This window comes from Phacochoerus africanus, chromosome 2 (genome assembly GCF_016906955.1).
Source record: "Phacochoerus africanus isolate WHEZ1 chromosome 2, ROS_Pafr_v1, whole genome shotgun sequence".
NCBI lineage: Eukaryota > Metazoa > Chordata > Mammalia > Artiodactyla > Suidae > Phacochoerus > Phacochoerus africanus.
In genome coordinates this window covers 46,904-64,517 of record NC_062545.1, presented here as the reverse complement: position 1 = coordinate 64,517, position 17,614 = coordinate 46,904, and the positions used below count along the sequence as shown (strand labels likewise).

Below are 17,614 nucleotides of genomic sequence, written 5' to 3'. Positions count from 1 at the left end.
AAAATACCATTTTTGATAGCCATAAATCAAATCATACCCCCTATGTAATTTATAATTTGACTTAGTCAAGATCAAGAGAATTATTCCAACATCAACTGTAATGGAGTTAAAATATATTTAATAGTTCTAAAAAAACCCTGTAGCTTTATCAAAATTTAGGTCTCAATTTTAACATTCTGAAAGTGTTTATAAAAATTATCCTAGGGAGTTCCTGCAGTGGTACAGCAGAAACAAATTTGACTAGTACCCATGAGGACGCAGGTTTGAACCCTGGCCTTGCTCAGTGGGTTAAGCATCCGGAGTTGCTGTGAGCTGTGGTGTACATTGTAGACGTGGCTCGGATCCCATGTTGCTGTGGCTGTGGTGTAGGCCAGCAGCTATAGCTCCAATCAGACCCCTGGCCTGGGAATCTCCATATGCTGCGGGTACAGCCCTAAAGAGACAAAATTTCTGGCTAAAGTCCCTGTAAAGGGGCTATTTGCTTCTACCATTTTCTTCTACTCTGGTTGATTTAAAGACTTTCCTCCAAAATAGCTATTTAAGACTGCTTAACAATCCCAGAAATGATAAATTTTAACACATCATCCTATTTAAATCCATTAATGTCTTAACAAAACTGGGACGGTTTAAAGGTAAGTTGGGTGGACTACAGAAATTCCAAATACTCTCCTTATAAGATGGACCAATTATCATAAGATGATAAGCTGATCAAAAAAGTCAACTTCCCAATTAAATTTCCTGCTCCCTAATGTAAGCTAAAAGATTCGTTATCCTTAAAATACAAAAACAGGAGGAGTTCCCGTCGTGGCGCAGTGGTTAACGAATCCGACTAGGAACCATGAGGTTGCGGGTTCGGTCCCTGCCCTTGCTCAGTGGGTTAACGATCCGGCGTTGCCATGAGCTATGGTGTAGGCTGCAGACGCGGCTCGGATCCCGCGTTGCTGTGGCTCTGGCGTAGGCCAGTGGCTGCAGCTCCGATTCGACCCCTAGCCTGGGAACCTCCATATGCCGCAGGAGTGGCCCAAAGAAATAGCAAAAAGACAAAACAAAAACAAAAACAAAAACAGCTCTGAGGAGTTCCTGTTGTGGCTCAGTGGTAACAAACCTGACTAGTACCCATGAGGATGTGGGTTTGATCCTGGCCTCGTTCAGTGGGTTAGAAGATCTGGCATTGCTGTGAGCTGTGGTGTAGGTCACAGATGTGGTTCAGATCTAATGTTGCTATGGCTGTGGTGTAGGCCTGCAGCTGCAGCTCTGATTTGACCCCTAGCCTGGGAACTTCTGTATGCTGAGGCTGCAGCCCTGAAAATACAAAAAAAAAAAAAAAAAAAAAACCGATATGGATGATAGAAAAATGAAGAAAATGAAAGGAAAAAGAGATTCTACCTCCCAGTTCTCTCTTGGAAGAAGACAAGTTATAACAAAATGAGTGCTTGGGGTTTTATTTTTTAATAAAACAAATCAGTCCAATAGTCTCTAGACACAAAATTAACCAGTTTGTAACTGACCAATGATAACAGCACAGACATCAGTCCTTCCGCAGAGGAACGGTCTCCTCCCGGACACCCTCCTTGGTCACGATGCAGATCCTAAGTGCGTCCCCAGTGTACACGTCCCTCTCAGCAGCAGAAATGAAGACATCTTTCACGAGCCGCATGGCTCTGTCCAAGGACAATGGGACATGCTCCACATTTTGCATGTTCTTAAAACCAACCTGGTGGGATAAGAAACTTGGATGAAGGGTCATGTGACTGTACAAAGAAGGCCCAGACTCCCCCAGGATTCAAAATAAACATCACACACACTTAAAAATGTCCCTCAACTGAAATGCTTCCAGACTTGGCCGAATTACACCCACCTGACAAATATCCACTGAGACAAAGCCCCTGCTCCTGAGAGGCACACCGTACGGAGGCAGACATATGTAAGTAGAGTACTGTTACAGAATGTGCTGTAACTAGGAAGAAAATAGAGCTAGGAGAGCCTTAAGCTGTCATAACCAAATCTGGGAGAAGAAAAGGAAGGCTCTGGCAGAAAATACACCTGCGTTGAGGGCTAAAGGATAAACTAGAGTTAAAGGATGGACTAACATTCCAGACAGAGGCTGTGGGCAGGCACAGCATTTCGAGGATCCGAGTGGAATATGGAGTGACTAGAGACAGGGCAGATAAGCAATATGCAGAAGTAGCTTCCTCTAACATCTTTTAGAGAAGCTGGGAGGATGACTTAGGGAAGTAAGCCTGAAGGCAAAAAAGATGTTAGGAAATCAACACAATGACCCCGGCAAGATGCATGCAGGTCTGAACGCAACCAGCAGTAATGGAAATGTACTTGCAAATTAGAATACAAACTTAGGTGGCACAGAAGTGGTGAGACTGGAGGAGAAATGTGTTTTCATGATCTGCAAGTTAAAAGTGCAAGAGGAGAAGTGAAAAAATGGACCAGTCATTGCAGAGAGGAGCAACCTGGAAGAATAAGAAGTGGGAGCCATGGGAGTGAGTGGCTGCAGGAGAACCAGTAGAACAGAAACGCAAGGTGTGGATGGGGGCAATCAGCCAAGCACGCTCAATGCTGATTTACAAGAAAGCCGTGATTTCTCTGCTTCTCAAAGCTAATGGGGAGAATGCAGAGGATAGCACCTTGAGTTCCTCCCCCATGGATGCATTCTCATTACCTGGTTGTCAAGCAGGGGCTGCAGCATGGCACTGGCTGAGCCTCCAGCCTTGAAGGAATCTCTCTGGTAGGACCCCACAGGGTCAAAGCTGTACACGGCTCCCTTCCCTTAAAGAAGAAAACAGTTTCTGTAAGGATGCATCCTGATCACAATCCCAAATCATGGTAAAAATAAATATAGTCAAAGTGTGATACAAAAGAGACCATTGACTTGGCTAAAATTTCAGAAGCAGTGCAGTCTACCCTTCCCCTCCCCTCAGTGTGCAAGCAGAGGCCTGCCTGCCCATGCTTCTCTCCATTATGGCATTTGCCACCAGGACCTTCATGTTCTCTTCAAGCTCACATCACCTATTACCACCCTGTGGTTCCCAGTACATATGTGGTCTCACAGGTGCACTGGTTAACTGTCACCTCCTCTGATAAGTTCTGCATCAAACTCCTCACAACATTCCTAAAAAACTTACTGGTGCAGTTCTAGTATAGACATGAGTTTCAGATTTTCCTAGTGCTACCATGATCCGACGTACGAAAAACTTACCGTTTGTTTTTAAACTAGTATTAAGCACACTCTAGCATAAGCACCATAAAAAAGTCAATTAAGGAGAAACTTTAGAAAACCACAAATGTCACATGCAAAAGGTTAGTTTTGCCTAAAATTTAACAGTTGCTCTGTATTGCCAGAATGAAGAGTCACTGTATTTTGGGGGTAAGAAAAAGAGAATGTGAGTCTACTCATTCTTAATCAGACAGCTACATATAACTATCAGTGGGTAGATAAACGGGCTCGCAGGCTCTCCTGAAGCAAGCATAAGTTGTCCTGCCACTTTCTGATAAACAATCTGGAGGCAGAATCTATCAAAATGTAAAAGTCCATACCCTATGACCCAGTAATGATTCACCTACAGAATTAAGATTCACCTACAGGAATGCTTACATAAATACACAAAGCAATTATGTACAAAATCATTTCTGTATCTCTTAAAAGAGCAGAAACTTGCAAGCAACCTCAAGTCCATATAGCAATGTACAGCAGAGGAAGAGGAAGATGGGACAGGGGACATATGCGTGTAACAGTGTAAAATAGGGGGCTCTGCGATGTGTGGCACGGTCCTATTTTCATTTAAAGTCATAAATCGTACACGCATATAAACACACAAAAAAGTATGGAAAGATTAATAAACAAACTATAGTTATTTATCTTCGTGGGACTGGAGGCAAGAAAAGAAGGGAATCACTTTGTGTTCTTTGGTATTGAGTTTATTACATGGAACACGTGTTACTGTTTTTTTTTTTTTTTTTTTACTGCATCCACGGCACATGGATGTTCCCAGGCTAGGGGTGGAATTGGAGCTGCAGCTGCCGGACTACACCACAGCTCACGGCAATGCCGGATCCCCAACCCACTGAACCAGGCCAGGGATTGAACCTGCATCTTTGTGGATACTAGTCGGATTCATTTCCGCTGTGAGAAATCAGACATCATTCATAAGGTCTGACTTTTAAGTGATTTTTAAGACATATTATATCAGAATGGACACACTATAGTAGTTACTCTGGAAGATGTGAGATAAAGACCATCTATAAGGACAATTTTCTTATTACCATGGATGCCTGCCATTGTTAGCTGTGTGTATTTTTCCCACTGTAGAATTATGCACATGACCCAGCTGAGAAAGCATCATCTGAGAGAGCCTGGACAAGTGTCTTTGCTGGAAGCAACCTTGGAACGAGAAACAAGAACACAGTGGGCAAGTTCACTAAGTTCAACACGCAAAGAAAGAGACATGAAGTATTGAGCCAAAAGAACAGGATTGTGTCTCATGAGGCCAACAGGCTACAAGTAAACGAGGCCCCAAAGATTTAACCGAGAGTAAAACCAATCACAGAAAAACCACACAAGACAGCTCTGAGGAAAACCAAAGAGTGGGATATGCCCAAGACCACAACTTAGAAAAAGCAAGAGACATTAGTAACACGAGAGCAGAAGGCATGAATCTTGACTGTAGACAGTAATTTTCCTCTTCAGAATAAGTCTTAAAAAGTACAGTAAGTTCAAAGTGAAAAATAAAATAACACCAAACAAGTCCGAGGAAAAATACACAGGGAGGCACTAGATCAGGGAGGACTTTCTTACAAAGTAAGACACTCAATACCATAAAGAAAAGGTTGACAGATTTGCATGAAACTCAGGAAGTTTTGTGCAGACAAGACCAAGAATACTCTTGGGAGACATCTACTACCTATATTGCAAAGGACTGACACAGTTATTCCTATAAGTCAGGAAGAAAAAGACTAACTTGCAAATGAAGGAACAACCAAAGATTAATACCTGAGTCTCCAAAGAAGAAATGAAAAAGACAATAAACATGGAAACATCAAACTTCAATAAACAAAAAATACATATAAGTTAAAACAACAAAGTATTTACTGGGCAAGACTTTTAAAATTGTGTTAGAATTCTGATACTGGTTAGGATTAGGGAAAAAGAAAAAAAAAGGTAATCATATCTCTGCTGGTAGAGTGTGGGAGGACTCTTTCTGAAGGGCAAGCCCGTGGTGTCATCAGAATGCAAAAAGAGCAGAAGAGAGATATTCTCTGACCCAGAAACTCAACTTCTAGGAATTTTTCCCAGGGAGATAATCATGGTTGGAGAAGTATACACAACTGTATGTACAAGGAAGCTCATCATCTCGTTCATATTAAGGCAACCAGAAACAACCTAAATGACCCTCAGAAGAATGGTGGGCAAACTAAGGTGCAGCTGTTGACTGTGTGCTGAAGGTCAGTTGTTGATCCCACTGTCCTGAAGGTCAGCTGTTGACCCCACTCTCCTGAAGGTCTCCATAAGGAGCACAGCCTCACCTCCACAAACACAAAAGACAGGAAACAAAATCTTAAGACATCAGCAGAGGCTCGGGACCTGGGAGGCACGAGGCAGGTACAAAAACAAGTGTTAAATGGAAAGGTGATATGCCACTCCAATGTAGACCTTTATGATGTACCACTCGTCAATACAAACAGCCAAAATTCAAAGGAAATTTAAAGGAAGCCTCCAACGTAGAAGACAGCAGCCAAAAATCAACAAACAAAATTAAAAAAGCAATCTGATAAAATGCAGAGAACACAAGAAAACTTCCAAGTATATACAAAAAAAAAAAAATCTAGGAGTTCCCATCCTGGCAAAGCAGAAATGAATCCGACTAGGAACCATGAGGTTGCGGGTTTGATCCCTGGCCTCGCTCAGCGGGTCAAGGATCCGGTGTTGACGTGAGCTGTGGTGTAGGTCGCAGAAGTGGCTCAGATCTGGCATTGCTGTGGCTGTGGGGTAGGCCAGCAGCAACAGCTCCGATTAGACCCCCAGCCTGGGAGCCTCCATATGCCTCAGGAGCAGCCCTAAAAAGACAAAAAGACAAAAAAAATCATAAAATAAATTAAAAAAAAATCTAACGATAACAGGACACTTAAAACAAATAAGGAAACTAGAAAATAAGTAAAAGTTCTTGGAAATTAATAATGGCAGAAATAGAATTTAGTAAAGAATATGGTACTGAAGTCAAGGAAACTTTCAGAGCAGAACGACAACAACAAAAAACCCCAAATAGATAGACAATATTCAGAGAAAAAATTAGCAATGATGGGATGATAAGCCAGGCGGTAGTGGAGGTGGTGGGGTCAGGCGAGGAGGATGCAGGGCAAGAAGGTGGAGAAGAAAAAGAAAACGAGGAAAGACTGGATGAGGAGCCTCCCTGTAGCCTCTCAGAACACCAGGACAAGGAAAAGATGCTAAAAGCAAAGTCTCAAAAAGGTCTCCAGATTCTTTTTTTCAGAAATTTCTTGGGAAATAAACCAAGAAAGAGCACAGGTGAAAGAGCTGAAGACTGTCTCGGGGAACAGAAAATGAAGAAGGAGGACCACTCTATCACATACATAAGAAATACAAATTTAAAGAACAATCAAAGCAAACCAGACAAGATCAGAAAAGATAGTTAAAAACACCTGAAAATACCACCAAAACAAGCAGTGTCATTACACAGAGCTCTGAAATCAATCGGATCCAAACCCAGACCATAGCCACTCAGTATGTGAGATTGCCAACCAAATCAGTCTGACCCTCAGAAAAACTCAAAGGACACTGTCTGGCCTGCTGAAATTCAATGGCAGCTATTATTAATGTTACTAAAATCTGAACTAATTAACCTGACATTCAAGTCAGACATAATGGAAGTTAAGAAAAGCACCAGAAATGTCCAGCATGCTGGGTCAGGCAAGTGAACCTGTGGCTAGAATTTAATTACCCAGGTAAGGATAATTAATTTCTATTTATCATTCAATGCTTTAATTTTCTCTTATTTTTCAAGTAAGTCTGAAAGCCTAAAAAAACTGGGTCAATCTAATTTGCCTACATATAAACCATGGTAGATAAAATGATTAGACTGCTCCCATAGGTCGCATACAGGGGTAGAGAGACAACAGCAAAGACAAATACCGGTGGAACAAAAATGGACGCGAGTAAGAACTAGAGGGAGAAGGAGTTGAAAAGAACCAGAAATCCTCCCTCTCAGAAAGACAGACTTATATCAAAGCTGTTGTCCTCACTTAGACATTTCTGTAACTTTTTGTACAACGGACCACTCTAAATGGTGCACAGATCCATCCTGGGAGATGGTGTTTGGTTTGGGAAACAACTAAAAAGTGTCAGACCTGGTGAAAAGCACTGCTGGCCTGAGTAGCACAGCAGTGGATCAGAACCAGGGTAGAAACGTCAAGTGAAGATGCTCACTCCCTGTCCTGCTGGGTCTGACTCCGACAGCGAGTCAAACAAGTTTTTAAAAAAATCATTTGAAAACACTGGTGGAAATATATCTCTTCTAACACATTACTTTCAAAAAAAACCATCTGAAGTCAAATATGTTTGTTAATAGTCTTTACTTAGAATTATACTTAGGTCAAACTTTTCCAAGTCAGGATTTTTTCTGTAGAATTAAAATGCTAATTATCTACTACTAGACTCATGTAAGATCTTGAGAAAACACTAAAACAACTGACTGCCCAACATTCACTACTAGAGCTTAATACTCCACTTGCTGTGTGTCTTTGGATAACCACTTCTCTTTTAGCTCCAGTTTCTTCACAGTTTTAAGTATGAATAAACGAACTTGCTGGGGCAAGACAGTGTCGGATTCTTCTCAACTCTGGATGGAAACACACACACATCTAAGAAATGCCACCCCTTTCATCTTCCAAAAAGCAAATGTCCTACCTTCCTCATCGAGTCCCCCGATGATGTTGTACACGTAGTAGGGAAAGAAGCGCCTGGAGTAGAGGATTGTGGACAGCATTGCTGCAATTGCCCCCGTAGTCATGGCCTTATTATTGGAATGCTTATACATCTGCAATTATCAGTGGGAACGACAGGTATGCAGAAGAAGAATATATTAAAGACTAAAACAATGAGTAATAAATTGAGAAGAATGAAAGCCAATTTTGGTGAAATGGGAAAGGATGCATGTTTTGTTTATGATCAAACGACACAATACTACGATGAAATAACAGTTCATTCTGTCCTATCATTTGGGGGGCTACAAACATTCCCATGGGAAAGAACGCTAAGTTTGCCCTGAACTCTCTGGTTTAAAGGCTGTTCTCTACGCCATCCCTCTCTCAGGCACTGCTAACTGAAGAGCAAATACACACAAGCAGGGCGTGTGAGGTGACACGGAGACGATGTTCCAAACCCAGCGCTCCACTCAGCAAAGAGACAGTGGTCCCCAAAGTGTAACCCATGGGCTAAATCCAGCCCACCCTTGTTTCCATAGCTTTATTGGAACACAATATTGTTCATTCATTACACACTGTCTCTGTCTGCTTTTGTGCTACAAGGGCAGAGGTGAATAGTTGTCACAAACCAAATGGCCCATAAAGCTAAAAATATTTACCATGCTAACTCCTGATTGGACTCAGATATAAGTTCCTCTCTTTGCTGTAGAGAAGTGTGAGAACAGAGCATATGAGGGCAGCACTCTTCTGGCACCCTAGCATGAATCTAGGACAGGGCGGTGGTCTCACTCCTTAAAACATCTACACAGGAGAACAGAAGTGTCCAAAATAGTATCTTACATAGCGATTTCCAATCCTAGATTTCCTACATCCTTGGGGATCATGAATTATCCAATAAAACACATTTAAGTTCACCAATGTCTTTGTCAGCCACATAGCAAGTCTCTCTAAAGAGAAACCTAAGAAGTACAATAAAATCGAACAATGACAAAGTACCGAAAAAAAGTGAGAAATGAGCACCTTAGATAAATCAGTGTATGGAAACATTTTTTCCAAGGTTATAAAAAAATTACTGATTTCATTTCATTTCAAAACCAAGCAGCAACAGTTATTCAGCTCACCATCATACAGTAATGAAAGAGAAATTTCAAGGATTATGCACTGAACTGAGCTCACTGTTACTTTTTTTATTTTATTAACAAAATACCACTCTCCAAGGTATGTGGAAGTTCCCAGGCCAAGGAGCAATAACCCAAACCACAGCAGTAACAATGCTAAGTCCTTAGCCACTAGGCCAACTCCCACGTCACGTTTATTTTTGTCTTCTAAATTCCATTTACAAAATATGCACTAGAAGTCACGTAAATATGTCAATAAACGTAAGCCACTGAAGAGTGCAAGTAAATGTTAACATCTGATAAATACGAAACAAAATCGTTTCTATGCATTCAAAAAACAAGCGTCAGTTAAACAAACTCCTACGTACCCCAACAGTACAATCTTAAGGTTATGCACAAATAGGCAAAACAGAACATGATCAACCTTTCCACGTACCAGCTGGACTTTCCAACTACTAAACTAAAAATTATGACATATATCCTACAAAACTAAATAAGAAAACTAAGAGCATATAATATCGGTACTGCATCAATAGCAATTTAAAAAATTTCACTAGGCTGTAGTTGTTTAAGAAACAGCTACCCCCACCTACTATTACCAACTTACTAAAGAAGAGTGCAGTTCCTTAAGGCTAGTAATACAAACAAAATCCGCTTCAATACAGTTCAAATCACTCATTTTATTCTCCTTGAAACTATCAGAAACAAGCACTGCTCACATACACAGGCCATAATCAAAACCCAGACATGCCCCTGCTTTATCCGGCCAGCATTCCTTCATCCTTCATGTCTCCCCAGCTCCCACAAAAGACAAGTGCAGGCTGAGACAGCGTCAGCCACTTTAAAAACCGCAAAACAGGTTAGTGTGTCTCATTCTCTCACTTCTCCCACCCCACATCAAATCCCCTTCCTCAGCTGGCTATCAACTAAAGCCTGTTAAGGTGTTAGGTGATAACGGCTTGGGTTGTGCCTCTGGTCCAAACAACTGGCTTATTTCTTCCCATTCCTGTTCATGCCAAGAGGGCAGTGCAGTAAAGACAGAGCACGTCAGCTGACAGTAATCCAAACCAAACTCCTGTCTAAAAGCCTGCCTCCTCCGCAGAATTGATTTGCTCTGTTTCTAAGGGAAATGTAACTTCAGAAGAAACCCTTCCCAATCTACCTCAAGAAAAGTAGAGAATCCTTTATATTGTACATACACTTTAACAAGAGGAACTTGCTGTCGTTTTATATTATGCTACTTTGATGATGCTGTCGTTTCATATTATGCTATTAACGAATGAATACGATGCAGTATCATTTCATTTCTAGGATAGGTTATGGTTTCTTCATCTGCTAAACTAGTTCTTCTCCAGCTATTCTGAGCAACAGTCGTGATGTATGCCAAAAAGAATCTAAAGAATTGTTATTAGCTTTCAACAGTGCACACATACAGAAAAGCATTTACCTTTAGTCTTGCTTCAATAATTTTTGTCAGGGTAAGACAGTCTCCATGAAAACCGCTACAACCAATGACTGTTTTGTCTGTTCTGTTAAAAAACAACATTTTAGGAAACCGAGTTGGTTTGAGGGTAAAGCAAAACAACCTTAGGTTGAAGACAGCTGGTTTAAAAATGATACAACCTAATGTCCACACAGAAAAGTTTCAAAAATTTGATTACAAAAAAATCAAAACTTGTATGAAATATGATGAATACAGTTTAAAAAAATTAACAAAATATACATGTAATACATATGACCAAAGCCTAGTTTTAATTTCCTTATCCTGCAAAGGACTGCTACAAATATGAAAAGCATTACAACAAAATGGATCGTGGAGATGTAACACACAGACTAGTGACTGCAGTTAATAATCCTGTACTGCATGTTTGAAAACTGCTAAGAGAGTAGATCTTAAATATTCTCATCACAGGAAAAAAAATGTTACAACCATGTGTGGTGGTAGATACTATAAGCAGACTAATTGTTAGTGATCATTTTGCAATACATACGAATATGGGACGTTGTACACCTGAAACTATTATGTTTCATGTCAATTATGCCTCAATTAAAAAAAAAACAAACCCATTCACAATGAGAAGATGGGCACATTATATGAAAGTCACATAAAAAGAGACACAAGTTACCACAAACATGTAAAAAGAGTCTCTATGTCACTTAGAAACTCAAATCTAAATAAGAGATGATTTTAACATATTAGACTAACAATGCCTGGTGAGGTTGTGGGAAATGGGTACTCTCTGATACTAGGAAAGAGTATACACTGATCTAATGCTTTAGAAGGGCTATTTACTGTAACTAGGAAAAATTGAAATGTGTGTCACTCTTACTCGGTAATTCCACTGCTAGGAATTAATCCAGTCAACATATTCACGCAAGTTTGCAAAGGAAGGCTCTAAATTTGCTTGTATGTAAGTATACATATTATTTTAATAGCTCTCCCACAACCCAAATGCCCACCAGAGGGGAAGTGATTAAACTTTGGTACATCTATGTCTCAAAAATTAATTCCTAAATCTTGACATCTATTAGAAAACCTAAACCATTCCCACTAAGAAATATTCAGCAGAGGCGACATGATACCCTTCCTTCCAGAAGTGTGTGGATGACAAGTACAAATCGCACTTGTCCAAATGGGGAGGCTACTGACAACTCTACAGGCATCACCAGCATTTCTGGACTCACCTCTGCAACTAACCCCACTGCACTGAGTTAGACCTCCAATCTCCCATGAGGCTTCACTGCCCCTACTACCAGGATGGGCTGACAGTACCAATGGGCAGGACAAAATCTGAGCCCCAAAATGCTTCTGACAAATATCCAGGGACATAAATGAAAAGGAGTTTTCATGTAGAGAATAAAGAATAAAGGTAAGTCTCAAACAGGTGGGAAAGAGGCAGGCGTGGCTCTAGGTCAGCCCCAAAGGGCATGGGATCAAGGGCATGCAGGCAATTCAATGGACTGCATGTTCCAGTGCCTAGGGAGGATGACAGAACAGTCAGTGATGTTGTTTGTCTCTATATATACCTACAGTATCTCATTAAAAAAAGAATGGGGAGTTCCCGCTATGGCGCAGTGGTTAACGAATCCGACTAGGAACCATGAGGTTGCGGGTTCGGTCCCTGCCCTTGCTCAGTGGGTTAACGATCCGGCGTTGCCGTGAGCTGTGGTATAGGTCACAGATGCGGCTCGGATCCCGCATTGCTGTGGCTCTGGCATAGGCTGGCAGCTACAGCTCCGATTCAACCCCTAGCCTGGGAACCTCCATATGCTGTGGGAGCGGCCCAAGAAATGGCAAAAAGACAAAAAGAAAAAAAAAAGAAAAAAAAAAAAGAATGGGTATTCACTTCAGCAGCACACAAACTAAAACACTACAGTACTAAGACGAGCAAAATCTTGCACCAAGATGGTTTCTATAAAATTGTATTTTAAAAATTTATTTATGACATTTACTACTTTCAAATCATAAAAGTTACATTTTAGAAGAAGAAAAGATGGGTGTTCCCTTCGTGGCTCAGCAGAAATGAATCTGACTAGCATCCATGAGGAAAGGTTCGATCCCTGGCCTCATTCAGTGGGTTAAGGATCCAGCACTGCTGTGAGCTGTGGTGTAGGTTGCATATGTGGCTCGGATCCCAAGTTGCCGTGGCTGTGTCATAGGCCAGCCAGCCATAGCTCTGATTCAACCACTAGCCTGGGAACCTCCATTTGCCTCAGGTGCAGCCCTAAAAAGACAAAATAAATAAATAAATAAACCACACCAAAAAAACAAAAACAAAAACAAACAAACAAACAAAAAAACCCACAAAACCCCAAAACCCCCAGAGAAGTGGACAGAATAAGAACTAGGAAGAGGAAGATAAGCTTATTGCTTTTTAGGTTGAGCTGCAGGCTAGCCCACACTCTACAGCAGAAGGCCCTGCCCCAAGGACCAGTCCACTCCTACTAAAAAAATGGGCTGAAAAGGCTCTTGTGGGAATTAATGTGTCCAAAAATGTTAAATACAAACCACTGCTAACCTGCAAGATGCATTTAGGTTATTTATGCAGACATTTTTTTTCCCAGTGCCCACAACTTTATTTCTTATGTTTTAGAAAAATTATAGCCAGCCCATTAAAACTGTGAGCTATGGCCATAACTACTTAGGATATGGTTAAATTGAATGTTTAGGGTTACTTTTTTTAAAAGGGGTATATTAGAAAAAATTTAACATATTAATGGATGCACAGAATGATAAATAATAAATGATATATGATAAAGTAGTAAAATGCTAATAAGATCTAGGTGATAGTATATGAGTGTCCACTACAAAATTATTTTACTTTTGTTGTATATGTGAAATTTTTCATAAGATGTTGAGGTAAAAAATATCTAAGTTACCAAAAGCATTGTTAGTTCCTAGATATGCAAATATCATGAAGAATACATACTGAATTATCAGAAAATAATTTCCTAAGTATTTTCTTTTCTTTTGTCTTTTTAGGTCCACACCTGTGGCATACTGAGGTTCCCAGGCTAGGGGTCAAATTAGAGGTGTAGATGCCAGCCTACACCACAGCCACATGGGATCCGAACTGTGTCTGGGACCTACACCACAGCTCATGGCAACGCCAGATCGTTAACCTACCCAGCAAGGCCAGGGGTCAAACCTGCATCCTCATGAACACTAGTCGGGTTCGTTAACCACTGAGCCATGATGGGAACTCCCTAAGTTAATATTTTCTAAGAAAAATGCAAGCTAAGTTCCAAGCAGGCAATCTAAAAACTCGTGAAACAAATGGTTTAGGAGTTGAATTTCTTGCAGCGTCAAATCATCACAAGGTGCTGAGAACATATCCTCAGAAGTATTTACTTACAATTTGTAACATTTGGGGCTGTCCCGTGTGTGAATTGAAAACCCTTCACTCAATCGGGTGTCAGAAGCAACAATCGAAAAATCTTCTCCAGCAATTGCCAATACAGTTCTGAGGGGAAAAGGAAGACAAAAAATTAATGAATTCTTTTGGGTGGTGGTAATAACACTTTCCCCAACATGAAAATGCTCCACAGCATATATTGGGATAAAATCCATTACATGTAAAAAGCCAAATGTAGGATTCAGATGGAAGAGAGATCAGGGGAAAGGACCCCTGGCCATAGTCACCTGGGAAAGATTTTGGAATTTTGGTGAGGACCCATAAAGGTAATGTGAGCAAGAAAGAGGAAAGATCCATTTGCAAAGTGGAGTTTTAAGATGACTACCGTGACAATAACACTATAGGTGGAAATAAAATGGGAACTCAATCGGACTATGCAATAAGAAGGCGGCAATGCAAACAGGAAGAAACAGGTAGATTCAAAAACATAAACACACAAGTTGTACAAGATTTTGCAACTAACAAAATGTGTTAGAAGCTGAAAGAGCAGCATGATGACGTAATTATAAGGAGCGCAAAGGAGAAGTTATTGAGAGGAATAGCTTGCTTTTTGTTTTAATCTCTCTCTCCTTTTTTTTTCTTTCTTTTTAGGGCTATACCCGCAGCACATGGAGGCTTCCAAGCTCGGGGTCAAATCGGAGCTGGAGCTGCAGGCCTACACCACAGCCACAGCAAGGAAGGATTCAAGCCATGTCTCTGACCTACATCACAGCTTGTGGCAATGCTGGATCCTTAACTCACTGCTCAGGGCCAGGGATCAAACCCGCATCCTCTTGGATACTAGTTGGGTCCGTTTCCCCTGAGCCAACATGGGAACTCCTCTTTTTTCTTTTTTTTTTTAAATGGTCACGCCTGCAGTGTATGGAAGTTTCTGGGCCAGGAACAGAATCTGAGCCAAAGGTGCACTGTGGCAACACCAGATCCCTTAACCCACTGTTCCAGGCCAGGGCCAGGAACTGAACCTACACCTCTGCAACTACCTGAGCCCCCGCAGCTGGGGACTTAACCCACTGCACCACGATGAGAACTCCCTGTTTTAATATATTGAGTTATGGTGAGAGCAGAAAATCCAGATGGAAATGTTTTATTTAAGAAAGCAGAATCAAGGAGTTCCCTGGTAGCTCAGTGGGTTAAGGATTCAGTGCTGTCAGTCACTGCAGTGGCTGGGGTTCAAACCCGGGCCCCAGAACTTCCACATGCTGTGGGTTTGGTAAAAACAAACAAACAAAAACAAACCAAAAAACCTCCAACCAACCAACCAACCAAAAACAAGCCAGAATGGAGGGGCTGATAAAAGGTAGAATTGAAAGAACCAATTTGGGAATATCCTCTCTTAATGAGACATGTGAGAGTACTCAGTGACAAATGTGGAGCCTAATCACTTGGCATTTAACCACATTTAGTCAGAATAGAAAAACACATAGCACTAAGTCTTATATTGTAGAAGCAAAGGCTGCCCAAGAGCCAACAGCAATAAACACTAAAGAAAAAGAGCATAGACTGAGTTATGTCTACATTATTAAAGGTAAGTTAATAATCAGAAAACCACAAGAAACTAACTTTTAGGGCAGTAACAGGATTACAGATGCTAAAAACTGAGCAGAGTGTCATGAGTACTGAATACCTTATGAGTCTTATACAGAATCTGTAACTGCCTCATGAAATGGGTTCAATAGTCATAACTTCATCAATTGTCACAGAAAATATTTAATAAAAGTGCAATGATAAAAGCATACATAAACTCAATGGCAACAGAGCTATGGATTCCAGTCCTGGGGCTCAACTTCACACCAGATCAGTGACATCATATTAAAGAAATGTAGCATCTAAGGGCCCAGGTTCATTCTGAAAACGGAGGCGTATACCATCTAACACCCAGTCAGCATAAGGACTGAAGAAGATAACTGCTTTCAATTTACAAGATGCTTCTCTTCTGATTCTACCCTTAAGCTATGAGTAGCTAAGGAAGATAAGGAACTCTGGGTTCAAGAAGTTGTAAGGGGGAGTTCCCATTGTGACTCAGTGGGTTAAGAACTCAACAAGTACCCAGGAGGATGTGGGTTCGATCCCTGGATCCCTGGCCTGCTCAGTGAGTTAAGGATCTGGCGTTGCTGCAAGCTGCAGAGGAGGTTGAAGATACACTCAAATCTGGCACTGCAGTGGCACAGGCCATCAGCTATGGCTCCAATTCGACCTCTAGCCTGGGAACTTCCATATGCTGTGGGTGTGGCCCTTAAAAAAAAAAGTTGAGAGGTACCCAAGGACTACACTGCCCTTCCATGACAGAAACAACGCTAAAATCACAGCCTTCCACTTTCTTTGCAACATACCCCAAGAATCTGCATTAAAATTTCAAATCCATAAGGAACTGTTAACCTGGTTATCTTAAAAGACCATCTGTTTGTTTGAATTGGGTGTGTATGTTTTAATATACAAAGTTTGATGGGTAAACTATAAACACTACTTAAATATACAGCTCTTTACTGTTAGGAATCCTAAATAGTGTCTTTCCACAACCTACTTCTTTTAGTGTACTATCAAGGGAAAGTATTATTTAAGAAAATCTGGTAATTAAAAAAAGAAAGACAACTTGAATGCAATATGCAAGAATATACCTTTAAAGGACTCCCCCCCCCCCCCCGAATTTATGCAAACCCTTAAAAACAAGCACTGACCAATAAAACTAGGTCTGGCCAGTTTCTGTCATTTAAAATAACAGAAAATGATGTTGTTTGATCAGACCTTCTAGCTACAGACACAACTAAACCTAAGGACACTGTTAATCAACCATAACTCTTCAATCTCAGATGCTCAATCCGCCCCTCGTCTCTTAGCGCGAGATACATGCTCAGACAGTAAGGAGAGATAAGATCCATTTTTAAAGCTCTTGCAGAACAGAGGCCAGATCTCAATTCCTATCTACTGTCTCACTTCCGCAAAGAGCAGACGACAAACACCTGGCTGTCCACATTCAAGACCTAGTTTCCAGCCTGTAAAGGGAAGCTGTGAAGAAAAAGACCGAATTGAGCAAACACGGAGAAGGACGTGGCGGGGCAAGATTTGGCAGCCGCGCCAACGGGCTTAGCGACATGGGGGCGAGGGGGGGGCGAAAGAGAAAGTGTCGGCTCCCTGGGCTTTACCCTCCATTGAAAGCGTAGGGCGAAAAGCGCAGCTGCGAAGGACCCGCGGCGCAATGAGGATCCATGGCCAAGTCTCTGCCGGGGACAGAGTACGCTGCTACCGAAGACAACATCGCGCCGCTCAGCTCCTGCTGTCTCACGGCGAGATGGCGGCCGACCGGAAGTCGGGCCACTTCCGGCTTCCGTGGCGCTGCCTCCGGCCGCTCTATCTCCCGCCGGTCGGTCGTTGCTCCTGGAAGCCAGAGCCGTCCCCTTCCGCTTCTCAGCCTGAGCCTGCTCTTCCAAGAGAGCTGACGGAGAGGGGAGGATTGTCTCTCCTAACTAAACATTCGAAATCATGGATAAAAATTTTAAAATCTGACCTTACAAAGAAATTGGCAAAACTATGGAACAGTGGAAACTCGAAGACTCTATGGGAATGTAAATTGGTACAGCCATAGCTCGAAAAGAGATTGGCATATCTTGACATGGTTGAAAATAAGCACACCTT

General features: G+C 41.5%; 1 protein-coding gene across 1 annotated transcript; it reads right to left on the bottom strand.

Moving 5' to 3' along the window:
* Nucleotides 1–1,426: 1,426 nt before the first annotated feature.
* Nucleotides 1,427–17,310, bottom strand: PSMB1 (proteasome 20S subunit beta 1). Its single transcript, XM_047769674.1, has 6 exons — nt 17,125–17,310; nt 13,925–14,032; nt 10,516–10,597; nt 7,934–8,063; nt 2,675–2,781; nt 1,427–1,714 (listed from the first exon to the last, which is right to left on the bottom strand). The coding sequence occupies exons 1-6, from the start codon at nt 17,235–17,237 to the stop codon at nt 1,529–1,531; spliced, it is 726 nt and encodes a 241-aa protein (XP_047625630.1). The 5' UTR covers nt 17,238–17,310; the 3' UTR covers nt 1,427–1,528.
* Nucleotides 17,311–17,614: the final 304 nt, after the last annotated feature.